The 27,108-nt window shown below is 41.6% G+C and overlaps 1 protein-coding gene across 4 annotated transcripts; it reads left to right on the plus strand.

Moving 5' to 3' along the window:
• Window positions 1–441: 441 nt before the first annotated feature.
• Window positions 442–21,452, plus strand: ptchd1 (patched domain containing 1). Of its 4 annotated transcripts, XM_031745046.2 has the most exons (5): window positions 442–946; window positions 1,238–1,820; window positions 7,252–7,966; window positions 19,245–19,951; window positions 20,036–21,452. In XM_031745046.2, exons 2-5 carry the CDS (start codon window positions 1,407–1,409, stop codon window positions 21,134–21,136), a joined length of 2,937 nt encoding a protein of 978 aa, XP_031600906.2. In that variant the 5' UTR covers window positions 442–946; window positions 1,238–1,406; the 3' UTR covers window positions 21,137–21,452. The 4 variants fall into 4 exon arrangements, with proteins under 4 accessions (XP_031600906.2, XP_039473068.1, XP_039473070.1 ...); XM_039617134.1 differs by having other exon boundaries at window positions 442–1,820; XM_039617136.1 differs by lacking the exons at window positions 442–946; window positions 1,238–1,820 and adding an exon at window positions 3,025–3,079.
• The last annotated feature ends 5,656 nt before the right edge of the window (window positions 21,453–27,108 follow it).

A 27,108-nucleotide genomic window follows, 5' to 3' on the forward strand; every position in this document is an offset into this window, starting at 1 on the left:
CATAAGCAGATTGGGAGTCAGCAGGTGTGTGACCGTGTGTGTGTGTGTGTGTGTGTGTGTGTATGTTTTGGGGGGGATGGGTGGCATCACCATTGCCATAGGAACGAAAGCATATAAAAAAAACAACACAGTAATTGTTCCGTTTCCATGGTAACAAGCTACACAACAGCAAACCTAAGAGATACTTTGTGTCTGCGCAAAAAATAAAAAAAAGTTCTACTTAACCTTGCAGTAAAAACACAAATATGTTGTAACAGTTGCACGTTTCTCTTATAAAAGAATCATTCAAGCTTGAAAACCTCCCAAAACTGAGGGAACAATCACAGCAGTACCATAATATTAGTATGCACCGAGCAACTCTAATTCTTCTTTTTCTGATATAAAGACATCACAGAACAGCCTGTGTAAACACTTGTAACATGTTGAATTCCTAGAAATCCTTCTCCACTCACATCGTCGTTTCTCTGCATCGTAGCGGCGCGGAACGGTGAGAGGCGGCGCCGAAAAAGGGGGCTTGGAGCGGGTCGTGAGGGCGGTGCAAAAGAGGGGAGAAAGCAAAGAGAAAGAGAGAGAGACGGTCCCCAGTTTGAAAGCCGGTAATTAGTGGCAGATGAACGGAAGCTCCGCTATACCATCGGAGCAACGCGGGGAGGAGAGGGTGGATGGCAGCCTTCTGCCGCAGAGAAAAAAAGCCCAAATTAGGCTGATTTCACACGCAGCTATACCGGCATCCCCACTGCATGCACAACGCCTCACCTTATCTTATCTTGCGACTCTCACCTACCCACACACCCACCCACCTCGACCACCCATCCGGCTGTCTGCTGACTTGGTGATGCAGGGTGGAGCTGGACGCATGGACAGCCGGCAGGATAATATCTCGGTCTGAGTGCGTCTTAGATGATCTCCGTCATCACCGGGTCGGTACCCCCGCTCTCCTCTTTAGGTATGTACAGCCTGGCTTTGGTATAGTGCAACTACAACGTGTGTTCGGCGCACGCTGCGAACAGAACTACTAGACAGTTTTGGGGGGAGACGCTTAACAAGTCTAATTATGAGATCACTTGGGCTCTGCGATTTTTCTCTTGCGCACAGAGCCCTGCAGTTTGCAGAAGGCGCGGAACGCAGCGGGTTACTGACTATTAAATTTAAAGTAGAGCTGACGATATAATTTCTGAACGCAAAGCAGAGAAATGCTGGCTCATTTTGCAGCCTTCTGTCCTTTGCGTTATTCCAGCGGATGAGAGAACCCCGGCAAAGGGGCGCCCCTGTGACCGGAGGAGGGTTGGATTCTCCCCGGCTGGTGACCTCCTGCTCTGGGGGACAAATCCTCCCAGCACCGGGCATCACCTCCTCTACCCCGGACAGAGACCCACGGAGCCCACCGATGCGTCCGGCAGCCCCTGATGCTCGGCAGTGCTCCGGGGCTTTCCGGTCGGTGGGAGAGGCTCGAGCCGCGGCCGCGCGCTAGGATGCTGCGCCAGGTGTTGCACGCGGGCCTGAGGACCTCGTTCCACGCACTGGGTCGGTTCGTGGCGAGCCACCCGGTCTTCTTCGCCTCGGCACCCGTACTCCTCTCCATCTTGCTGGGTTCCAGCTTTAGCCGGTACCGCGTGGAAGAGGACGTGGAGAGCCTGCTCGCGCCCAAGCACAGCCTGGCCAAGATAGAGGGCAACCTCGTGGACAGCCTGTTCCCAGTGAACCGTTCCAAGCACGCGCTCTACTCTGACCTGCAGACGCCGGGCCGCTATGGGCGCGTGATCATCACCACCCGAAAGGGAAGCGTGCTGGATCCGGTTCATCTGGACGCCGTACTAAAGGTACGCACGTGCACACATGGCACAAACTCTCAACTCATTTCTTTAGTAATTATGGATTTCAGCTGACAAGCAGTCTGATATGTAAAATAAAATACACGTAAAAGTATATTTAAAGTATTCTCACGATTAATAAAGAAATGATAAAAACACAAATAAGGCAACGAAGCAAATAAACACGTATACGAGTGTCTGCTGAAGAAATAGGCTTCAACTAGTAGGTGCCAAGATTGAAATGGACGGAATGTGCGCTGTGAGCCGACCTATAACCTTTGAATGGTCATTTTTAGAGTTCGAGAGCACATATAGGCCTACCCACCCACAAGGATTTAAGAACTCCGTGAGGCACCTGTGGCGAAATGCCAAGCAAAAACACACAGCACTTGAAAAGTACAGTATTTGACAAGTTAGCTACTGTGCCCTTTAAATCATGGTGTATACATCAGAAAACGAGGTGCGTCTACAGCTTTAAAAACAAGCTCTCATTCAGAAACACAAAGAGGTGAAGGTCAGTATCTGTAGGCTGCCTCACTCCTCGCTCTCCGTGACTGATATTCATTAACAGGAGTCTTATTTCAAATCACCCTGACAGCCTTTTGAGGTTATAAAGCAGGGTATCTTAATCACACGTTAACTGGAGCTTAGAGGTCTCTATGTTGGTACACCTAAATGGTGTTATGAGTATCAGCCTGACACCCCTAGAGCAATTAGTTTAATGATTTCATGAAGTTATTAGGCCGCAATCAGAGCTTGCTGACTCATATGCTGGACACGCTGAGCTCTGCTAAGCAGATTGAGTTTGTGAGAGCTCCATCCATGCATGTTTTTCTGTGTATGTGTTTATCAAAGAATGTTATTGTGACCCACTTTACATACATGCAGAATTCAGCGTTGGTCCACAGAGGACTGCCACAGTTAGAGAGCTCAGAGCTGTGCATCTTTTGCTGCCAACAGGCAGCGAGTGAGAAACAGGTTGGTGCATAAAAGAGAGTGCCGTAAAAGGGTAAATCCACTGTTACGTAATCTCACAGTGTTGCATATCATCCGTGAGGCTCAAGACTCTGTAATTTTCCTTTTCCTGTGTCTTTGCTTGCTCTTGGGCTGCCCTCAGCATATAAGTTCTTGCATTTTCCCAGAAGCTTTTTTGCATCCCTTTGGGCCTGAACTTGTTGCATGTAGTAGTTAAAGCATGCGTCGGTGGAGAGAGCGATATCAGCAAGAGCGAGAGAAAGAACTAGACGGGATTTCCACTTGCAGTAAGAGTAAGATTTCTGAGTCACACCCATTGACTGCATCTGCTGAAGCATTTAATCTGTAGTTGGTAAATAAACTGATTCACTACAGCTCACTCTTTTTTGAGGTGGTTTTCATCCTTTGTGGGAAAATGTTCAGTGTTCAAACAACCCGTACTTTACTGTTATGTGATACTGCATGTCGTTTTTGAAAAGACAAAGCAAATACATACCATAATTTCACTGCAGGGGCACATGTGTGAGCCAACACCATGGTCAAGAAATTTCTTAACAACTGTTTACTGGAAGTATATTATTATGGATATAGACTCGGTTCCCAGAGGATGCACAGCGCTGTGTTAATTGTGGTTTTTAAAAAAAAAACTTTTTCCACCAGCAGGTTAAAGTCTCTGTTTATCGAGTAAAAATTTGAATTTCTCTCGAGGCATTTTCTGTTTAGGTCAAATGTTATTGTTTAGAACAAATCTCTGCTCTACAGTTCTCCTAGCATGGCTCTAGTGTGGTTTTAGAGCCCAACCAATGTATCCATTTTCTTTACTGTTTATTCAGTCTCTTAGAGACTGGCCAGCAATCCCCTGAAAACCGCTACAGGAAAACAGTGACTGGTTGGCGAGTGGTTACTGGATGTCAGTGAGTGAAATCAGTTGCAAATAGGGTTCTGCGCCATGACCTCCTTGTGATTGATTTAGTCCCTAGCAGATTACTGGAATTGCCTGTAGTTTGCATGGAAGACTGCAAGCACTTGCTAACTTACCATAAAGTGGTAGCAATGTTTGGAGAAAGTAATCAGAATCAGCATACTTTATTAATCCCTAAGGAAATTATGTGGGTTACAGTTGCTCCAATACAGTAACAGTAACAGACTAAACTATTTAAACAACAAAATATGTTACAGATTTACAAATTTAAGAAATAGCACTAATATATACAATCACTCAATAATAAATATCAAGGATTAACAGAGGTGAATATATCAAATATCAAGAATATTGACAGGAATATTACAGAGTAGAAAAGAGCGTGTGTAAAAAGGATGTAACTATTGCAGTGTTTATAATGTATTAGATGGAGGAGTTGTACAGGGGGCAGAAAAAGTTGCGGTGCACTGGCTTTACTTGTTCAACTTTTACTTTGAGGTTGAATGGTCTCCATTTCCAGTTTGGGTCACACTTTTTATAGTTTCACAACTACTTAGAGAGTGATTGGCAAGCGTTTGCAGAAAGGTCGATGTCTTCCATGCAAACTAGGTGACTGCTGCTTTCTGCTAGCAACCAAAGCAATCACAAAGAGATTTTCGATGCAACAGCATTTACCTTTTTGTGTACCAATGTCACATAACAATAGCAAGCACCCTCCTGCAACCACTCATCAATTGGTCTGAGAATACGGGTCTCTAAATCTTCGTGATTGGGTAAATTTCAAAGGGATTGCTACCAACCTCCAACAACCACTTGCAACAGGTAAGGGATACTCATTCTTTCTCCTAGCGACCGGTGGTTACCTGGTTGCTGACACCCAGTCTCTAGTTCTGTGTGACTGGGGCTTTAAGTTTACAGAAGGGCTGCAGGATATCTCAGTTTTCACACAGCAAAAAGCAGATACTCCCTTTCTAAGTTGGCACAAAACACAGTCTCACATCTATCACATATAGTAGCGTCACAGATGGTTTTGCAAAGTTTCTAACTAGTCCATAAAATATGTTGCTTGAAAGTTGCTAAACAGTTATCCCCATCAAATATCTTTGTATATGTTGATATTGGATTTTTTTTAACTCAATAAAGGATTCCCATCCATCTACAAAATTAATTATTGTTTTTAGTAGTGCTGGGCGATATGACGATATATATCGTGTGGACGATAGAAAAGTGTCTATCGTGCCATTTGTCTTCTATCGTTTCTAACCCTAATTTTATAAATTATTACATAAAATATATCATTAACCCTTTACAACCCTTTACAGCAGGCACGCTCTGTTTTGCCTAACTATTTTTTAATTCCTGTAGAACTGGAACCAAGTAAGGTAGCGCAATAATTTTTTTTTGCATATGAAACCATAGGAGTTGTACTTACATCTTATTCCATTAGCTTGCCCTAGGTCACAGTTTCCTTCCACATATAGCTTTGCAAAAATTGCATAAAAAGCACTTCCAGCAACAAAAACATAATATTCCAGAAACACGTTTTGCCGATCCGATCAGCTGTTCATAACACTTCCTACGTTGGAATATAAATCAGTGCGAACTATCGCATGTCCGCCATTACCTGTCCGAAACCGGAAGTGACATCATTTTCGCGGAAAATGTAGGGGTTTTTTTAGCTTCCAAGCCTATGTTGGTGTTTTTAAAAGTCATGTTTGACTTTATGCTTTTCTGTATCGTTTCTGGGATGCTTAGAAGTCAAATTACACTGTTGGAAATAGTTTATTTTGATGCACATGCTGTTTTTTTGCAAATTTGCATTTATTTATTTTCATTTTTCCTGTAGTATATAAAAATTAGTGTATCTCAAAAATAAAACTATGAAGACACTCAAAATAAATTTCTCGTGGTTGGAAACTATTTTGTGCAACTTTTTTGTATTTACAGTTTTGAGGGATAAGCCTCTTAAATTTCTCTTACTAGAAACATATGTAAAAAACAAAACAAAAACGATTTTCAATTTTTTTGTAGTTTATTGCACTTTTTTGCAATTTATATAGTTACTATGGACTTAATGCATACATATTATTAAAATTTGGGCTATAACGGTTGTATTGATGTCTAGCAACTTGAAATGCTCCCACAAATGGCACTACAGCATGTAAAATGTAAAGATAAGCTCTGGCGGACTTGGTTCTATGGTAGGTCTTAAAGGGTTAAATAGCCTGTGGCAAATATATTAGTGTTGTCTTCTCACTATACATACTCTTAACTTTATGCAAGAGAAAATAAAGTATAAAAAAAAAACTCAGCTCTTGTGGTTTTGTGACATGGTGCTGCTTTACGTGCACCCAGATTTGCCACATGCTTTACGGTAACTCAAAACAAAGACTGCACCCTCTCCACTCGCTGTTTACAGAATGCATACGTTCCAGATGACCACAGGTCAGGTGGTATATCGTGATATATATCGTTATCGTGATATAAAATAATTCATATCGTGATAAATATTTTTTCCATATCGCCCAGCACTAGTTTCTAGTCTTGTTTTAGGAATATTTTTTCTTTAACTCTCACCACCACCTAGTTATTGATCCACAGAGATTATAAATCTGAAATAATATTCACATTTTAAAACAGGGTCCCTTTAGTTTCTTTAATATAACAACCATGATAAGACTTTATTATCCCACAGAGAAATTTGCTTGGACACATAATGCATAAACACACTTCATACACCCACATACACAGTAGCTGTTTCATGAATTTTATATTGAGGATGATTACTAAAAACCCGTGTTGAATAATCAAAAGAAAACAATCGAATCTATGTTGATAGAGCATGGTAGGTTTACTCTTGATAAAGATAACATGCATGCAAGTGGAAGTGAAGTTAACGTTCACTTGCAGTATTCAACTATTAAAGAGTAGGCATCTGAAGTTAATGTACATACTTGAGGCATCTACAGCAGGAATTTTAAGTCTCTGCCATGAAGCTGTCGACAATAATGATGACAGAGTGGAAGAATTTGGCAGTAAAAGTTTATTTTACAATAAATCTTAGGACAGGTTGCTGCAGGACAGTAACTTTTAAACCAAAAATCATTTTCAGGAGACATTCCTGCAGAATCACACTCCCTTTCTTAAGCCAATGCAGCACTCTGAGGTAGGAGAAAGCTTTGCTCGTGTTCACCATGGCAGAGACTGGCATCAGGCCTGTTGCTTAGTAACCATCACCGTGGATGCTGGCACTGTTGTCCTCTCGCCATAGAAACGGAGGAGTACTCTGAGACAACTATTATTTCTCTGTTGAGTAATATATAAACACATACACACACACACACACACACACACACACTTCCCCAAATTTCTCTCCCTAGTAGTCGCGCAAACAGGAACACAAAGTAGGTGAATGAGTCGCTAACACTCGGTTTGTGTGCTGCGTAGTGAAACTTTTCACTGTTCCCACACTGTTTATCCAGGAAAGCCACTGTTAAGCTGAGCAAATAAAGCTCTTTCTCTCTTTGTTTTGTCTGCTCGTAGCTCCACAGACGGATCTACCAGATGCAGGTAACCGTGCCAGCAACAGGCTTCAACAGTTTCAACTACTCCTTCTCCAACCTTTGCCTTCTTGATGACAAGAATGTCTGCATCATCGATGACATCATCCGCGCCATGGAGGAGATCCAGTCAGCTCGCAACTCCAATCGCTCCGTGCCCGTCCTGAGGTACCCCATCACACAGCTGGCAGATGGGCGGCAAGCATACATTGGCCACCAGATGGGTGGTGTGCAGGGCTGGGGTCCTGGGGGGGCGATGCGAGTTCAGGGAATGGGAGTGAGGGGAGAAGGTGTCCGATCTGCCCGGGCGCTGCAGCTCACCTACTACCTCCAAGCCCCAGGCGGCCTGATGGACCGGGTGGCCAGTCAGTGGGAAAAGGCCTTCTGTGCTGAGTTGCAGCACTTTACAGAGTTGCACCCAAAGTTGGGCCTCTACCCTTCTACTTCATCTTCTCTGAGGACAGACTTCCAGTTCTCCTCAGTGCTGGCACGTCGCCCCCTGTTGGCCAGCCTGGGAGTGTGTGGGGTGCTTGTCGTCCTTTGCTGCTCCATGAGGGACTGTGTGAGGTCCAAACCCTGGCTGGGATTGCTAGCTCTGCTGTCCATCACTCTATCAGGCCTTACTGCTGCTGGGATACTCAACCTGACTGGGGCCACCTACAACTCCACGTACTTGGGGATCCCGTTCGTCATGCTTGGTAGGTTTAACTCTGATATATTTGCTTTGGAAATAACAAATAATATCACAAAGTATATTTTACCTTTTGAGTGTTTATGAAATTTTTTTTCCAATTTATCAGGAACTGACCTTTATGTATAGGACGTTTTCAAAGTGTAATTGATGCTAATCCATGGCAGGTGGGAGCCGCACAGAACATTGGCATTGCTTTTCCTTCGCAGTTTGCTTGCCTGTACCTTGCAGCCTGCTTTTTCAGTACCTGTTGTAATAGATTTTTCACATGTCTGCCTCAGGCTGAATGCCATTTCAGAGTAGACAGGTCTTCAAAATGACTGACAAGTGGTAGGGCATGAACTTGACTTACTGATAGAGAGGATGATGGTAACAACAACATGTTTTTTGACGAGTGGCAAAAACTAAAACTAAAGGTTCAAAAAAGTTTTAAGTTGCAGCTGAAGAAGAGTCTTGAATGAGTTGTGAGATGCAACAGGAAGTTATTTTACATGTCAACAAGACCTCTGACTTTAACAACATTGACTTAACTCACCATGTAGGTCTTTATTCACCACTTTGCATTTAATCATTAGTTGTTATTAAACTCTGGTTCTCTTTCAGAGTGTGTCTTTTGTGTGTCTTTCCCTCTGCTGTCTTCTTTTCTACTCACCCAAACCATTAATGACAGATGACTGTCACTCCCTAACCCCGGTTCTGACAGATACATACACACATATGTAATAAGATTTTAGTCACATTGTATATAACATTGTGCACAGACTATCTTCTAGATCTTCAAAGTGAAGCCCATGCCTTAAACCTTAAATTTTTAATGGCCAGCAGGAGGCGCCCCCTCTTTTTGCAGAAACAAGTCTGGTTGCGTAGAAGTCTATAGGAAAATAACCCTACTGTTCACTTGATGTGCGATCAACGTGAACACTTTCCTGATTGGTGCATGAATGTTTCAAGCCTTGATTATTACAAGATGTCTAAATTATGGCACCAATTAGTGTGTAGAAGGATGATAAAATATGGTTTGCTTTAGGGTGGGCCTGCCGTGTTATTGAGAAGTCCCTGCACAAGTGCACAGTTGTCCTTTGTTTCTCAGTAAGATCTACCTTGCACTTAGGACTCGTTTCAAGGAGTAAAATGGTAGCCAATGGTAAAAATTCCTTTAAATTTAAATACATCACCAGTCGGTGATCAGTTCCTTGTAATTAAACCTGCTACAGTTTAAGTTTATAGTCTGTGAAAAGACATTGCTGTGCTTTGTTTATGTCGGATCAAATTTAGTACAGCTGAAATGAAGACACTTTAAAAACTGCTTGTGCAACAACACTGCTTAATGTAATAAGGTGGTTATATATAATATGAAAAAAAATGCCACATTCTAGTGATGGAAGGAAAAACATTTACACTGCAATTTATAACCCTCTGTAAGTGTCGAAAGAGCTTAAGGTTGATTAAACGGGTAGCCCCAACATGCAATTGATTTTGGAAGCCAGTGAAAATACTGATTTACAGATAGTATAAAACTTGGGTATTAATGTAATTTTATATATATATAATTTAAGGATAAATACTTCTTTGGGGTATTGCTAAAAACAACTACTAATATTAACAGAGATTTTGTTTAACTGGAAATTTTAAAGACATACAAGCATATTTTTGATTTGGTGATGACTTTTCCACATGCATTCATTGTTGTGACTGGAGTTTCTGTCAAACATTATCTGCACAGTAGTATTTATACTACTGTGTATTTCCTAAAGTGAAAAAATCAATCAGCAGTTTAACAAACCTCTGCTACCGATCAGTGACTATTTCAGCTGCGTAATTGGATTGCCTCTGCATTCCTAATTATGCAGCACCTTGCATGTGGAATGGGCCAATAAAGTTGTATCAGTGTTTGAGCATTCATTTGTGTTGCATTTGGCACTAAATTAATTACGTAAATTCGTTTATTTGGTTGGGCAGGGCTAAGATATAGAGAAGGAACAACGAGAAAGTGGGCGAGGAAAGGCTGCTGTCAGGCTTAGAACAACTGCAGAGTGAACAGAAAGTACAGGGAAACAGACAGAGAGGATGAAATATGAAATATCACTCCAAATGCAGGCTGAGATAAGGATTCTCTTAGCAGAAAATGAAGTTAAACTGTAGTTAGAAGGAAGACAGGCAGGCAGGGAGAAGGATCTTCTCAGAATGCAAGTGGGCAGACAGAAAAAGGTGGGAGGACAGCGTGAGCCAAGAGAGAAAGCTTTGTTACAGGGAAAGATTGGATTTGGAGTAAGGAAGAATGCAGTATTTTTGTAATATCTTAAAAATGACAGAGATTTGTGTCTTTCCCTTTTAAAATCAATCACAAGAGATGTTTCACATTGTGCTCGCTAATTTAAAAAGTTGCACATTGACGGGATAATGACTTTGTGCCATTAACTCACCAGGTGTGCGATTGTGTAGCAACGAGGGTAAATTGTTAACGGTAAAGGATATTTCTGGTCTGCTTCAGCCTGCCATTAGTGTCACTGTTGTGGCTCCGTGGGTGTTGCTAACTTTGCACTTTTCACCTCTGTTGTGGAGCTTTGGGGAGTTACGCAAAACAGAAACAGTGCACAGTACATCAGTGTGACAAGTGTGAGCTTCCTGCAGTGTTTGAAACTGAGAATTTTATCAGAAAAACAAAAAGTAAATTCAGTAATCCAAATTACTAACTTTCCAGGTGACCCAATTACCAGTTATTTATTTATTCTTTTGGGTGGAAACTGACTTTTTCAAAAGTCACCAGTTAAATTATCGTGGATTACAACGTGTATTATAAAAAGTAAAGTTGCAAGTGATTTCTGTGATAGTGATGATAATAGTTTGCAATCATTTTGATAACTGATGGATCATTTTCGACATTTTTTACAGAAAATATCTCATGAGTTAATTTGAGGCTTTCTTCTGTGTCATAAATCTGCCAGTTAAGGATTTTTCATGCTTGAACAGTTGGTCAGATGCACAAAAATGTCTCCCAGAGCTCTAGGAAAATTTCAGACATTTTACAGAAGAGTTTGACTGATATATTTGTTGACCAAATGTTAGGGTATCTTGGTGGGTGAAGTTTTGCATGATTATTGAACTTTGACTTTGTCATTTTTTATCATTTCTAGTCTTTTGGATTCAGTGTTAGTTTTTAGTCTTCTGGTTTCTGTCTGTGTTCCATAGTTGCTCTGTCTCCCCTGTCACCTGTATCCCCTTGTCAATGGGATACAATTCTCATAACACAGTCTCTGTGTTATGTTTCCTGTTTTACTTTGAAAGTCCGTGTCTCATATCAGTGTTTCTAGTTTTGCTTCCCTTGTCTCATTAGACCTGATTTGTCCCAGCTGTGTTTCCCTCCTGTCTCCGATTCCCTGATTGCTCTCTCTGTGCATTTAAACCCTACGTTTTCCTTGGTCTGTGTTGCTATTTCCCTCATTCCGTACTGTGTGTTTTGTCTGCTAGTCTGTTTAGTTTATTTGTATTTTCAGTTTAGTTATTTTGTTGTGTTTAGCAATATACTTGTGTTAAGTGCACTTTTCCGCCTCCATAAGTCTGCACTTTGGGTCCACCATTCCTGCCTGGACACAGTACATGACACCAATATTGGCCTACCGGACATACTATAACTGCAGCTATATCGAAAGCTTTCTTTATTTTACAGACAAAAATGCAGGGAAAAAAGGTGTACAGTACAAGCAGGACAAATACTTCATACACTATGGTGATTTGACCTGGATCATGAACTCATCTGTTTTCCAGAGTATTCAGGAGTCAAATGTGAGGTCATCAATCCAAGAGCAAACTGGGCGCAAACTTAGTCAGGCACCAGAACAATGATCCCAAGCAGAAAAGCTGAAAAAGAAAAGAATCAATGTGTTACATTCAAAAGACACACTCCATTCAACATCCAGACCTCAACCTTACTGAAATGCTGTGGCAGAACCTTAAGAGAAAATAAACTGAAGCACTGTTTCAGAGAAAAGTGGACATAAATTACTCCACAATGATGTCGGGGACTAGTAAAGTCATAAAGAAATTATTGCTATTTCACAGGAAAACTCATAAAACCAAACTGCTGTTAAATTCCCCATATTTATTTTTATTTTGTAATTTTACTAAAAAAAAAAAAATCTCCACATTCAGTCAGTCCACTTACAATCATTAGCAGCATTAATTGATATGTATAAACCAAATTAATGGATCATTTAGTTTTTAAGAGAATGTCATATAAGCACCTCATGAGATAATCTATTGCCTTTATTTGTTTTACAGTATTGTAAGTTGTGTATTTTTCACATATTTATTTATTTAGACAGTTGGCAGATATAAAAAAAAAAAAAAAAAAAAATGCCTCCCTGAGCTTCAGGAAAATTTTACACATTTTATTATTTTTTCATTTGAGCGGTTCTTTTTCCAGTGTGGAATGACTGTACAGCATACATCTGTTTGATTGGTTTGGATTTTGTCCAATAATTGACCATACATAAACGCTCAAATACATACATAGACTCCCACAAATACTTGGCTAAATGACTCTTAGCAAGTTGCATCTTGACCAGATGCTTTTAGTAGCCATCAACAAGCTTCTGGCATAATACTCGCTGGATATTTGACTACTTTTCTTGGCAGAAGTAGTGGAGTTCAATTAAATTAGCTGTTTTCCCAAAATTTTTAGTGTAACGCACAGATTTTCAATAGGGTTGAGCTCAGCGCTTTGGGGTAGGCTATTTTAGAAGCTTACCATTAGCCTGATTTATCCATTTCAAAGCCAGTTTAAATATGTGTTTGGGGTCATTGTCCCGTTGGAACATCCAGTTGTGTCAAAGGTTCAACCATATAGCTGTTGATATGAAGAATTTGCAGGTAGTCCTCCTGCTTCATTATTCCATCCACATTCTACAATGTACCAGTATCACTGCCAGCAAAACAGCCCCAGCCCCACCACCTTGCGTAATAGCTAGCAGTGCTCTTAGGTTTATAAGCCCCACCTTTACGCCTCCGAATATTCCTCTTTTCATTGTTGTCAAATAGCTTAATCTGTCTCATTTGACTATAAAACATTTGGCTTGTTCATATAGGCGGCTGAAAATATTAGTTGAGCTTGAAGGGCTACATTTTGGAGCAAGGGCTTCTTCCTTTTTGGTAACCTGTTAGTCCATGGTGATATAAAAGTTGTGTCATGGTTCGCTGTGTGGCAGGCAGGAGGAAGGACCCAAATGCAGCTTTATTTGCTGGAAAAACACGAACACCAAATGCAGGAAACAAAACATAAAACTAGAAGCAAGGAAACACAACTCTGAAACTAGGAAAGTAGAAACTAAGCACTGACGGGAAGTATAATGGGAATCGGGAGCACGGAGACTACACACGTCATTAGAGGGTACGACGTGACAACAAGCAGGGGAAGACAGAGGACTAAAATACACGAAACATGGAACCAAAACCTACCCACATAGCAAAATTGGTATGGCCCGGATCTGGCCCATACAATGTGCTTACGTATAGCCCATATACTGCAAAGAATGACGGCCCTTTGGTGGGCCAGATCAGGTTTGCCAGAGGTAATCTGCACAAGGCCAGTTGCAGACACACTGCTGGCCCAGAACAGTTTCAGCTCTGGCCCCAGATGTCAGCCTAATGTGTACCTTAATCAAGCCATGTAATAACAACATGTGCCGGAACATAACAGTGCAAAAGGACTGACAAAACAGAGTTTCGTCATGTCATGACGAAACTCTGTTCAGACAGTGAATGGACTGATTCTTATATAGCACTTTTCTACTCTCCCGGATTACTCGAAGTGCTCTATACAACATGGCACATTCACACACACTTTCTCTAAACTGAGTGCTTCCTAACTACATTCATATGCATTCACTCTCTTGACATGCAGACTGGAGGAGCCAGGGATCGAACCACTAATCTACTGATCAGTAGGTGACCTCCTGAGCCAAAGCCAGGAGGTAGTAGACCCTCACTAGGTTTTGGAAAAGTGTACACTCACAAACCTGTCAAACCTGCATTTGAAACATTGGCTACCATAGCAGTATGGTATTGTAACATGGCATTTGGGTCTTCTAACTAAACTAGGAGAATAGGAACATAAATAGTGCCATCATTGCCAGACCTGGCCCACATCTGGTTGACATACACCCTGCCACGACAACAGTCAGTCAGAGGTGCCAGCTTGATGCCGGATCTGGGCCACACCTGTTTTCTCTGAGCCTGGGCCACATAAAACAAACCAGAATCAGGCCAGATGTGGCATGCCATCACATAAACAGTGCCATCTATGCCAGCCCTGACCCATATCTGGATGACATACAACCTGCCATGACAACAGTCAGTCAGAGGTGCCAGCTTGATGCCGGATCTGGCCCACACCTGTTTTCTCTGAGCCTGGGCCACATAAAACAAACCACAATTGGGCCAGATGTGGCATGCCATCACATAAACAGTGCCATCTATGCCAGCCCTGACCCATATCTGGATGACATACACCCTGCCATGACAACAGTCGGTCAGAGGTGCCAGCTTGATGCCAGATCAGGGCCATACCTGTTTTCTCTGAGCCTGGGCCACATAAACCAAACCACAATTGGGCCAGATGTGGCATGCCATCACATAAACAGTCCCCTCTACGCCAGGCCTGGCCCATATCTGGATGACATACCACTTTCCATAGAAAATACTAAAGAACTAAGGAGCTAGGAATACTTGAGACACAAACCAAAACCAAGAGACTAGCAAAGACAAATCAGGAAATCAAGGATAAATAATACAAAACAGAAAACACTGGGTCACCGTCCCAGGAGCGTGATAACTTGTGGTCAGTGACACGGGTGTCCAGCAGCCATGGCAGGCTTGAGTCTTGGTGGTTCCTGATTGTTCCTGAACAACAACCAGTTTCCTCTAATCTGGGTGTATAAATTTACATCTTCTTCTAGATCTTGGCAAAGTGTTGATAAATCCAATTAACTTGTCCTTACCTACAATTGCTGGTAGATAAGGACAGTTTATGCAGATCTACAGTTCTCCTTCTTAGATCTTCACTGAGATCCTTGGACTTCCCTATTGTTATGACTATTGGTCAAACAAATCATTCATCATGCTGACAAAGAGAAACTACCAGTTGTAGTAAATGATAATCCCTACTGAGAAGTTAATAAGCTTTGGCTAAGGGAAGGTTAAGAGACACTGAACAATCTGCAGTACCGCTTATTTAAAGATTAAAACGTGCACGCATATATCTGAGCCTGTATGTATACTCTTTAGAGATGGCACGATACCACTTTTTTTATGTCCGATACCGATATCGATATCATAAATTTGGATATCGACATAATCAACTTTAATTTGATGCAGTGTGAAAAAAAAAATGCACAGAAATCAATTATTTTTCAAGAATAATTAATTAGATTCAACATCTTTCTTTAACAGAACTGCAGACTGCACAGATTACATCAGATTAAAATTCTGGGTGTAAGATTCAGATAATTATTTATTAAAAGCTAGATATTTTAAATGAGAATAAGAAAGAAAAGTATGTCTCTGTACCCCCTTTTTCCTGTTCGTGCCCTATTGGCCCCCCTGGCTAAACTTTGCTAGATCCGCCCCTGCACAGTTACCAGCCGTCAGCTACGTCGAAAAGGATCCTGGTGTAGAAAGTAATATTAAATAAATTCTAACAACAGCTTATCACGCTTAAACGTGCTGCTGTTGTTTATCCGCTGGTTTCCTCTTTCTAGCGCAAAGTGGGCCAAAAACAAACAAGAGAGACGGGACTTGCGGCAGAAAAGCCGATCAGCTGATCGTCGATCAGTTTCATATTTGAAGTAATAACAGGAGAGGGAGGGGGAGTGAATGAGAGAAGTAGATGCAACTGCGCAGCAAAGACAGAATAACTTCAGCTTTGTGTCTATTTTTTAATTCTAGCTGAAGTACGGGACAAATCGTGTCCTTTTCACCTCAATATGGAACTCCGAAGGCCAGTTCAGCTGTGGCTCAATATATCAGTTGTTAAGCTTAACGTGGAAATACTATGCAAACATTCAGGGATGAACTTACACACTTGCTTTACTTCTCTGGGATAGTTTTCACCGAGACGAAATGAAGCATGTAGCAAGGCTCCAAATGCTCCAACAGACCACCGACAGGTCTGGCAGACAACAGCCGCTCTATCACATGACACATACTGCTCTGATGCGCCGAGCTGGGTTACTCCAAGTAGCGCGTTTTGTGAGGTGATTTTGTGATACTTCGGATTGGATTACATTTTTTTTTTCTCTCCGATATCCGATCCAGTAATTTAGGTCAGTATCGGACCGATACCGATACATAATATCGGATCGGTCCATCTCTAATACTCTTGACCCTGTGTGGATTAGAGAAAATCCAACACAAACCCAAAATTATGCACCCAATTCTCATGTTTTAAATTCTTAGGAGTTCAAAATCAACATGACATTCATGACTATGATGAGTGTAAGTAAACTTCTGAACACAACTCTACATACAGTATATCCCCCAACGATCACCAGCAGCACTACTTCACTTGTTAAGATATTTTATTTTCTTCTGCCTGTTTGCTCCGTTTTTGCCATAGTTAACAAACTGACAAAGACTTTTCAGTATCTGAAAAAAACCCAATTTTGTAACACAGTAGTCGTATCAAGGGCAGACATAGTTTCAGGAAAAAGAAACATCCTTCTATGTTCCTCTAAATGCTTCTGTGTGTGTGTGTGTGTGTGTGTGTGTGTGTGTGTCTGCTTGTGTGCCTGTCTCATGCTGGTAAATATCCTTGCACAAGTGCTGTCTCCAGCCTCTCTTTTTTGCTCTCATCTTGTCTCTGCAACATTAACCTCTGCACCTCTTTTCTCCGTCATCCTCTGTGTAATTCCCTCTCACACATCGCAGATCTGCAGACTTTCTCTGTACTCCACGCCCACGCCTCAAGTGTCGGTACAATGCGCCTCTGCTTAGGTGTTAAGTGTTTCGCCATGCTGAGGTCACTGGAGAGGGGGGTGATGGTGGTAGCGGTGGGGTGTACATGTGTTACTGGTGACTCACGGATGCTATGGCAACCACAGAAGGAAAAAAATCCCTTAAAAACCATCTGCTGCACCTAAATCAATGTGTATGCGCAGCACGTGAGACTGGACAACCACAAATTCATGCAAATGGGCACTAATTTGCTTTAGTGAATCGAAAATGATTCATTCCTTTCACTTATGTGAAAATCGTGCTGTTGTTTTAAGACACTTAGTCTCTATATTGTTAGGCCTAATGGCTCTAAGGTGTATTTGCTACTGCAGGAGCAATGGCGCTTCTGGTATTTCTCACGTTGGGCATGTTACAATCAAAAGAAAACGGCATTTTCACAGTGTCTTACATCTGTCATTTCATGTATCTCCACTTCAAATGGGATTTTGGTGTGGCCTCATACAGAGAGGGAATATTCAGAAGCACTATTGCACTACCTTGTGCAACATTGGGATTTGATGAAATGAATAAACTGAAGCAACAAGGCTGAAAGATCCCCAGTTTGAGACTGGGAGGAGACACAAATCCCTGGGAGGTTCTTATATGGTTTTGACCCCTTGTAAAGAAGAGAGGAGCTTTATTTTTAAGCTTAGTTACAAGAAAATATTTGTCTTTAATACAGGCGATGTCTAGCATCCCAGTAAATTACCTTGGTTTTCTGCTAAGGGAACCATGAATTAAAAACAAAGAGGTTGGAGTTTGGAAAACAGAGAGCTAAGTATCCTCTGGTGAACTGTGAAGGTTTGTTATGATTTAATGTTGTCAGTGTTTTGTTTTATGTTATGTTTAAGGATTTGTTCTCATTTCCTGTTTTATTGTGAAGGTCTGCGTCTCATGTGAGTGTGTTCAGTTTTACCTCTGTCTCATCTTGTTGATTATTCCCAGCTGTGTTCCCCACCTGTGTGTAATTTCCCGGTGTGTATTTAAGTCGCGTCCTCTGTCTTTGTAGTTGGCTGGTCCGTCTGTGTATCCACCATGTTCCACTCGTGTGTCTGGTGTTAGTATTTTGGTTTTGTAAATAGTTGTAAATAGTCTCGTCAAGTAGCAACCGGGTATTTTGTTCACCTTGTACATATTCTTCACTGCAGCAGTCTAGTAGGCGTGAGAAGCCATTTTTGTTTAAGTTTTCTCCTGTTTTTTGTTAGAAAGTTAGGTAAGTGGATTGTCTTTTGGTTGGTGTTTTATTTTGTGTAGGACAGCATAGGGACCAGTAGGGAGTTTTGTTTGTTATTTTTGGCATTGCTCACAGCTGAAGCAAATAAATGGCTGCTTAGCATTTTAGAAGACGTTGTTTGTGTTCTTGCTTTGGTGGAGCGTGAGTGGGCCAATTTCTTGTTGCGTTCATACACGCCTAGGCAAGTATGGAACGCCAGGACTGCCATTATGGCAGTCCTGGCGTTCCATAGGCAAGGGTCGTAACAAGGTTCTTCAGATAAGGCAAGAGACATCATTTGCAGCAAATGAATAAAATAACTAACTAAACTAAAATAGTTAATTTATTTAAAATAAATAATTAGAATCTAATTTGTATAATTTAGATAAAAAATTAGGGATTTAAAAAAAACCAAGACATATTGTAGCGGGCCAGGGCTGTTCGGGGTTTGTTTTGTTATTACAGTTTTGTTTTGTTGTCATGGTGACAGGTGACGCGCTCTCTCGGCGACTGTGTTTCCGGTGAGAGAGCACCTTTTTTTTTGTTGTTTACGCTGTGTTTTGCCGCGCTGAGCAGTGGGCTAGCGGCAGTGTTCTCGGCAGAGAATAATAAACGGGTGCTCCCAAAGAAACCTTTGTCTCCTCCGTGACTGAGCTCGGCACAATATTATTTATTCTTAATTTTCAGATTTGCTTTTTATCCGCCATTGTCTCAATCTAATCAGATTGGAGGCTTCCTTGTGGTTCTTGGGGTATTTAAATGTAGAAATAGTGAGGCATAGCCTTCAGCTTTCAGGCCAGCTTTGGAACCAGCTACCAGTTTCCTGTGATTCACTGAACATTTCTTTACTCATCTCTTTTCTTTTTCTGTATGTTTATACCCGACTACTGTTTTTAATCATTGACAATTATTAAAGTTTTACTCTCTAGTTTCTATATAAGAAACAAGCCTAATAGAGCAGAAATAACAAAGTTCTGCTAAAGTAAATTTTTCTGGCTAAGTAAGTGTGATACTATTACAATCTTTTTTAAATTTGTTGGTCTAATACAAGAGAAATTCTCATTGCTGTTCTATTTGTCCTCAGGTCATGGGCTGTTCGGCTCCTTCGAGATGCTATCATCGTGGAGACGAACCCGTGAGGACCAGCATGTGAAAGAGCGTGTTGCAAGCGTCTTCGAGGATGTTATGTTGCGTTTCTCTGGCTCCACCATGATCCACCTGATGACCTTGGGCCTGGCCGCCTCCCCGCTCACCAACATGGAAGCCGTCCGGCTCTTCTGCCGCACCGCTGCTCTGGCCATTACCATCAGCTATGTTTACATGTTGTCCTTCTACAGTTCCTGTCTGGTGTTTACAGGCTACCTGGAGACCGGGTACAGACATGGCTGCTTCTGCCGGCGAGTCCCCAAACCGGACCGTTTGGACTCTAAACCGGCTTGGTACAGGTGTTTAATGTACACTCGTTACCAGGAGGAGACCCAAGTGACGAATCCTCCACACGGGATTGGTCACACTCACACACCAAACCCTGACCTTACTCACACGCACCCTCACCCGCATACAATGAACAACCCCGCTGTTCGTGGACATGCTCATGTTGCTAACTCCACTCACCCACACCCTCACCCACATTCCACAGCAAGCACGGACCCTCATCCTCAGGACTCACACCTTTTGTTGGGCTGTGTGCGGCGTTGCTATGGAGACTGGATCACTAACACTTATGTTAAACCCTTTGTGGTTCTGCTGTATCTGGTTTACATCTCATTTGGATTGATGGGATTCCTACAGGTGAGAAACCTGGTGATTTCTCTTTTACAGAATTATAAAGTCTTTATTTTTGGCATGTAATAAAAATGTTTCTGTCGTCAACAGGTGACCCAGGGTTCTGACCCCAGCGCACTGGTTGCAATGGACACCGCAACAGTATTGTACACCCGAGCCCAGCAGCGTTACTTCAGCTCATACTCTCCTGTGATTGGATTCTACATTTATGAAAGTGCCCCTTACTGGAATGCCTCAGTGCAGCGGGATCTGCTGGAATATGCCAAAGGCTTCCAGAGAATAAGCTGGCTGGAAGCTTACCTGAACTACCTGTCGGATCGCAACCAGTCCACCAGCCAGCCGCGGGAAAATTTCACCCACACGCTACGCCACACCTTTCTCCGTGAGCCGCAGTTTGCTCACTTTGCGGATGACATTATATTTGCAGAGCGCGGCCAGGGCGAAGAGCCTGATGTGGCAGCTTCTCGCATATTCTTGGTTGCCAAAACAACGGAGAACAAGCGCGAGGAGATGTCAGTGCTGCTGGACACGCTGCGACGCCTGTCACTGACCTCACGAGTCCGCTTCTTAATCTTTAACCCTTCTTTCGTCTACCTGGACCGCTATGCTGCGGCGGTCAGCTCCCCACTTAGACACTCACTGCTGGCGGTGCTCTTCCTGTTGGGTCTCTCCTCTCTGGCTGTTGTGGAGCCCCTGGTGTCAGTGTGGCTGGGCCTCACCCTGCTCTCTGTCCAGTTTGGCGTCCTGGGCTTCATGACCTTATGGGGTGTAGAGCTGGATTGCATGTCTGTGCTATGTTTGATCTCAGCTTTGGGGCACTCAGCAGACTGCAGCGGCCCTCTCCTCTGTGGCTTTGCTGCAGGTCGGGGTGAAAGCAGGACTCGCTGGGTGAGAGTGGCACTGGAGAGACACGGGGTTCCCTCTCTACAGACTCTCATCTGTTACGGCGCTGCCCTGGTACCCGTTGGCTCCATACGCTCCAACCTCACACGCACACTATTTCGCTGCCTCACCCTAACAGCCGGTTGCTCGGCCCTGCACACGCTGGCATTCCTGCCCACCCTCCTCACCTTCCTGCCCCCCTCCAAGAGCCGGGGCCATGGACCTGGAGGGGAAGGACAGAGACAGGAGGTGGAGTGTGTTGAAATGAATGACAGCACCAGAGTTGTCGACCAGATCACCACCGTCTGAGGATGGGATGAGAAGAGAGGAAGACAGGTTTCTAGTGCACATGTTACCTGCTTGTTGCTAGTGCTGTGTGGCATGTGAGTGAGGTGTTTCCTAAAAAGCTAATGAGACATTAAAGTTAATCCAGGTTGTGATGTAATCACAGAGGAAGTGCCACACTTTTCACCAAAACTTGCTTTAGATTCAGTCACTTTGTTTGGCTACTGCTGTCTGTTCACCATATCAAGTTGCACAACTACAGCTCCAGTGACATGAGGCAATCATCTGTATGACTCAAGTATTTCTACTTTAATGCTGGAAAAATAAAGACAAAATAAAAAATCAAGATCTTAGCATTGTGATTTGTAATATATCATCTTGTGGAAATATTAGCATTTAACAAAAGTCCCCTTGCATAGTTTTTTTTTTTTTTTTTTTTCTTTTTCTTGACTCTAATTTGCTCATTTTCAGCTCAAAATGTCTAATTCTATTCCTGCTAGTGTAGCTTCACATGATCTACTTTTCAAAATAATTTTATCTTATGCTGGGTTTTATTGCAGCCTTTCTGTGCATCCCTTATCTACAACAAGCCATTTTACGTATGATCCCCTTTAAGTCAACGTTCTTTTGACTGCCTGCCCGTGTGGAGCTGTAAGCCGACAATGCCGTGGTCGTTACTCAAGAAAAATTATTAAAAGTAATGGAGTATGTTATTATTACTTGACCAACCCTATATCATGACAAAGCATGTAATAGATACGCTGGTCCACCATGTCCATTTCACGCTTTGCCCCTTCGAGGCATGAAATGGACAATCATGCAGAAGTTGCAGTACCAGAAGAGGAAGATAATATATTTAAAGCAGTACATTCCAACGTTGTTCTATGTCATAAACAATTAGGCTAGGTGGCTAAAATGTATTTACATGTAAATCTGTTTATGATGAACTGAATGTAATGTCTCTTTAAACGCTTTCCTGTGATTATTTTAATGTTGGCTTGAAATAAAACATCTCCCTCTGCTGGTACTGCAGCTTAGTGAATTACGGAATTTAGGACAGTAACATGTTACATTAGTGTGTTATTGAAAGACGTAATGCGATTACAGTATCACATTACTTTGTAATACATTACACCCAACAGTTGTTACTGAGGTAACCATATGAAGGATCTCCAAGATTACTGACATCATACAGATCAAGGAGTTTAAATGAAAGTCTGAAACACTATTTCGAGCAGCTTGTGGCACATCAGGATCACTTGTACACTGACCTCATTATTTCAGAGTTTGGCCTTGTTTAACTTACGCATCAACCATTGTATCAGTATAACATATATAGTCATGTGAAAAAAGGGGTTTTCATATGCAGTCATCAATCAGTTGTTTTTTGTATGACTTTATCAGTCTCTGACATTGTTATGGAGGAATTGTGGCCCACTTTTCTGTACAATGTTGCTTCAGTTCATTGAGGATTGCAGGTATTTGTTTAAGCAAAGCTCTTATGGTCCCAACACAGCATTACAATCAGGTTAAAGTCTGGATGATTCTGTTGTTGTAGATTTGCTGTTGTGTTTGGGACCATTGTCCTCAAACCTGAAGTGGAAGTGGAAGTAGTATAATACTTTGCTATAGACAGTTCATGGTTGACTCAGTGACTGCAAAACAAGCCCAAACCATCACCCCTCCACCACTGTGCTTGACAGTTGGTACGAAGTGTTTGTGCTGATATGCTGTGTTTGGGTTTCTCAAAACATGGAAGTGTGAATTGTGGCTTATCATCTCTTTTTTGGTCGTGTCTGTCTCAAAAGGCATGCAGCAGTTCCAGAAATCTTGTGATTTGTTCAGATGCTGTTATGTTCTTTGTAGAGAGAAGAGACTTTCTTTTGGCAACCTTTCTGAACAAGTCATACTTGTTAAGTCTTTTTTTCCAGTTGCCAAACGTGGCAGTGTAAATTATGACTAAAAAGCTTTGCTTTGGTGTTATCTGTTCAAAGAACATTGTTCCACATGATGATCAGTTATTGAAGTACATTTGATTACCAGCCCCTGGCTGCACATTACCTTCTTAATTCCTATGCTTCCTATTGAATCATATGGTTTTTCACAAGACTGCAAACCGTTTCTTTTTACATGAATGTGTATTAGTAGTATGTGTAGTATGCATATATTGTATATTAAAAGACAAAGCATAATAGGTCTACAGTAAATGGGTCAAAAATTTTGCATTTGGGCAAAATGATTTTTAATAGGGCTTTGAAACTGAGGACAAATGAATAGATAAAAGTTCATAATACTGACTTTTTTTTGTAAAGCTGTCATCAAGTGGAGGCTCAGAGTGTAAAAGTGTATAACTTGAAAGGTCAAATCCAATACCAATCATTTTGCTCTCTTTTTAGTACAATTATGCAATTTAGACACAGGCAATGACATTAAGTAGTCATCAAGAAGCATCTATTATGGCAAAATGTCAGAAAGCATTAGTCAGCCAGCTATCAAATGTACACAGACAAAATCCTCAACCTTCCTGTAATCTTGCTCTATTGTACCGTCTTTACCATACTATATAAAGCCCCTTGAGGTGGCTGTTGTTGTGAACTGGTGCTGAATAAATTAAATAAAATTGAACTGAATAAATCCTGAATAAATAATGACTTTTACACCAAACTTAAAGTTTGGTGCAAAAGACAAGCTTTACTTACTTCATGTGCTCGACCCCTTGGGGATGAAGAATTTACTCAGCACCTAAACTAATGCTCATCTGGTGTTTTCTGACAAGTTTGGATCAAAGCATTATTCTATCCTGTTAACCCCCCTTCCTGAAGGGAAACAGCCTCTTTGTGTTTTACTCCTTAAGTCACAGATGTAGCTGAACTTCTGTGTGTAGGAGTACCTGCTATTGTTAAAGCATGATCCTCTCTGATAATTGCCTGAAAGAAAGTATTGTTAAGGCTCTGTGCAGGTGCCACAGCCATCAGTAAGACAACGAAACCCAGCTTCCCACCTATGAACACTGCCAATTGGCCTTCGCAAGAGCGCAAGCTGGAGGGATCATTAGCTGTGATGGCTGCGTCATCTTTTGTAAAACGTCCCACTTACACACAGAGCTGGATGGCGTTCCTTCTAAAAATAATCAATGCTGAAAGCGTGCTGATGTGCTGCTTGCTCAGTTGAAATACCAGAAAAATGTGAACTGCTTTTTCTTAGAAAACGGTGTGTCTTTGATGCACGCCTAATGCTGAAATAAAAAATAATAAACTGTATAGTGTTTAAAAGCTGCTGAAATAAAACAAAACTCACAGCATGTTGATTTAAACTTAAGACTGAGCCCTCGGGGTAGAAACACACAGGTCTCTATTAGGTCGCCAACACCTCCTACGCTCACTTGTGCTGTCACTCCAAATGCAGTTTACTGCTGCTGTTGCTGCTTAGTTTCACAAGTAAAGTAGGCCAGTGTAGGAGCTGTGGAGTTTTGTGTTAGGTATAAAATAATGGGCTGCAGGTAGCACCTATGTAGAGTAAATCAGCAGTGCAAGGTATCTGCAAAGGTTTTATAATATAAAATTATTGAGACATCAGTTAAAAGACTTCAAGTTTTTCAGTCACACCAAAATGCTGGACAGAGCCGTCCTGTGATGCTGTTAAATTCACTGTAAAAAAACAGCGGAGCTGAAGATTAAACTTCAGTATTCATTAGTCCTGTAGTTAACTAGGTTTCTAACATTGTTTGTTTGATTTTCCACCACACTCTTTCACTAAGACTTGAATAGTTCAGACACCGTATACCCTGCCCTAATTTTATCTTCCAGCCTCCGGGCAAGGCTTTGTTGTCGAGCTATCAGCCATAAAACATCTTCCGTGCCTTCACTGCCTGTTGCAGTAGACTGGCTGGTATTGTTTTCACTTTGTGGTGGAAGCCCCTACAGTTTGTGTCTCCAGGTCCATTTTGCACACTCACACATACCCTCACAAAGTCATTTTTTTCTACAGACAGATTAGTGAAAATGATAGGGTTGCAAATTTGCAAGACAGAAAACTTTACAGCCACGTTACTTTAAAAATGAAGCAAGAGTTCGTAGATGGGTGAGTCAAACATGAATTAAATGAACGTTGCATCTATCATATTTACTGAACTTGCATATGTTTATGGACTCTCACACAAAAAGCTTGCTAGCTGGAGCCATCAGCATCGTTTGACTCTGCAACAATACCTGTAAAATCAAAAAGTACTAACCTAGAAGCAAGGATAAGGACTAAATTCAATTCCATCTTCTTTTCAAAAGCAACACAGATAAAGTTATTAACTTTCCAAGAAGCTCTTATTATTAAAAAGAATATAAGTTAATTAAGTCAATTTGGTATTTCTGCTTCATGACCAACTCTGTGAGACTAATGCTAAGTAAATTATAGGTGGAAGACTCTCAGCGAGGGAGATTTTCTAGAACATTCAGGTACATCTGAAACAAGGCGGGTGCATGGGTGTGTCTCACTGCTGACTGTAGCCTGCTACTGGAGACAGGCACAGGCATCTGATATTATCATTATATATCCTCCAACATAGAGAATAATGTAGGTAATTTAACCTCAAGGCAGGAGATATGCCATCAATAAAATGAAGGGAGAATCTCAAAGTTTCTGTTGCTTTTGACTTAGTATTATGAACATTTAAGCATAAATATGTCATTTTTGGACGTTGGCTAAATTCTCTGATGCCTCACATGATCAATAATATCCATCACTTGCATAAAGGTGGAGTTGCTATGTTGTGGGTGGAAGGTGAAACATGTGTAATGTCACATCAAATTCAGATCAGATGGTGCCGACACTACAATTGAATTTTGCACTAAGATTGCAAAATTACAGGAAAGGGCTGATAACATTCAGCAGAACAACATGTAAAGTTTCTCCGGCGTGTGGGGAGGGAAACATGATGCAAAGTTTATGTTCGACTGGCTTGCATTCACGACCAGTCGAATTTCCTGACACAGACACAAAACACATATTTGCATCTTTTCGTATGACTTACACTTCCAAATGCTTTCATTAGCACGGAATAAAGACAAAAAAATCAGCTTAGACTGTGATATTACTAGAGAATAATTAAACGTTGTTGTTTTCTTCAGTATTAAAGTCATCTTGTGACTTCTCTGTGCATCCATGCCTCTATTGCAGTCAGGAGCTTCTAATAGTTTGTTCAATATATTTAAAATGATAGCTTTTATGATGAATTATCTTCTGCTGGCTTGCATCCTTCTTTTTATCATCAAATTCATTCTCAGTTTTATTTTGTGGGTGTTTGTATCTCACAATAAAGTAGCCAAAAAGGTAAATTTTTACCATGATATAACATTGATTACCTTGGCTGAATATAAATTACAGCAACTACCTAGAGAAGCAGCGGTGTTGGAGTTTGAATATTTGCTGGGGGATTAAAACATTGCCCAGAAGCATGCTCATTCTTGAGCAGCTCAGGTGATGTTCCAAGTATGAGCATGTATTGTCTTTGAAGAGATAAAGAAATGGAATCGATTTAGTGTAGCAGAAGATGAAAACAGAAGAGCTTGCTGGTGGGATTCAGATTCAGTCAAGCCTGAAGTCTGTGCTCACACTCACGTTTGCAACTAGCTTGCCTAAAAATGCCGTGTCACTGAAGACGAGCAGCAGCATGCTGCAGTCATGCTCTGCTCCACTGATCCGATACCGTTTTGTTACCGGTCAGTAAAAATGAACAAAAGCTGACACTTGATCCACTGTGGAAAATAAAGTCGTGGTTGTCTTCATTGCCCTCCTGTGGTCAATGGGTAGCTGCGTTACAGCAGATTCCTCCTCACACTGCAGACCAGGAAAGAACACACTGAGATTTGAAGAACGGTGTCGCCCTGAGGCTGCTCTTGTCTTGTTTGGATTTATTTTACGGCTGACGCCAGATGCCAGTGCTCAAGTTCAAAGCCCCGCCATCATTGTGTGTTTGTGTGTGTGTGAGAGAGAGAGATGTTTGA

This window comes from Oreochromis aureus, linkage group 9 (assembly GCF_013358895.1).
Source record: "Oreochromis aureus strain Israel breed Guangdong linkage group 9, ZZ_aureus, whole genome shotgun sequence".
NCBI classification, from domain to species: Eukaryota; Metazoa; Chordata; class Actinopteri; order Cichliformes; family Cichlidae; genus Oreochromis; species Oreochromis aureus.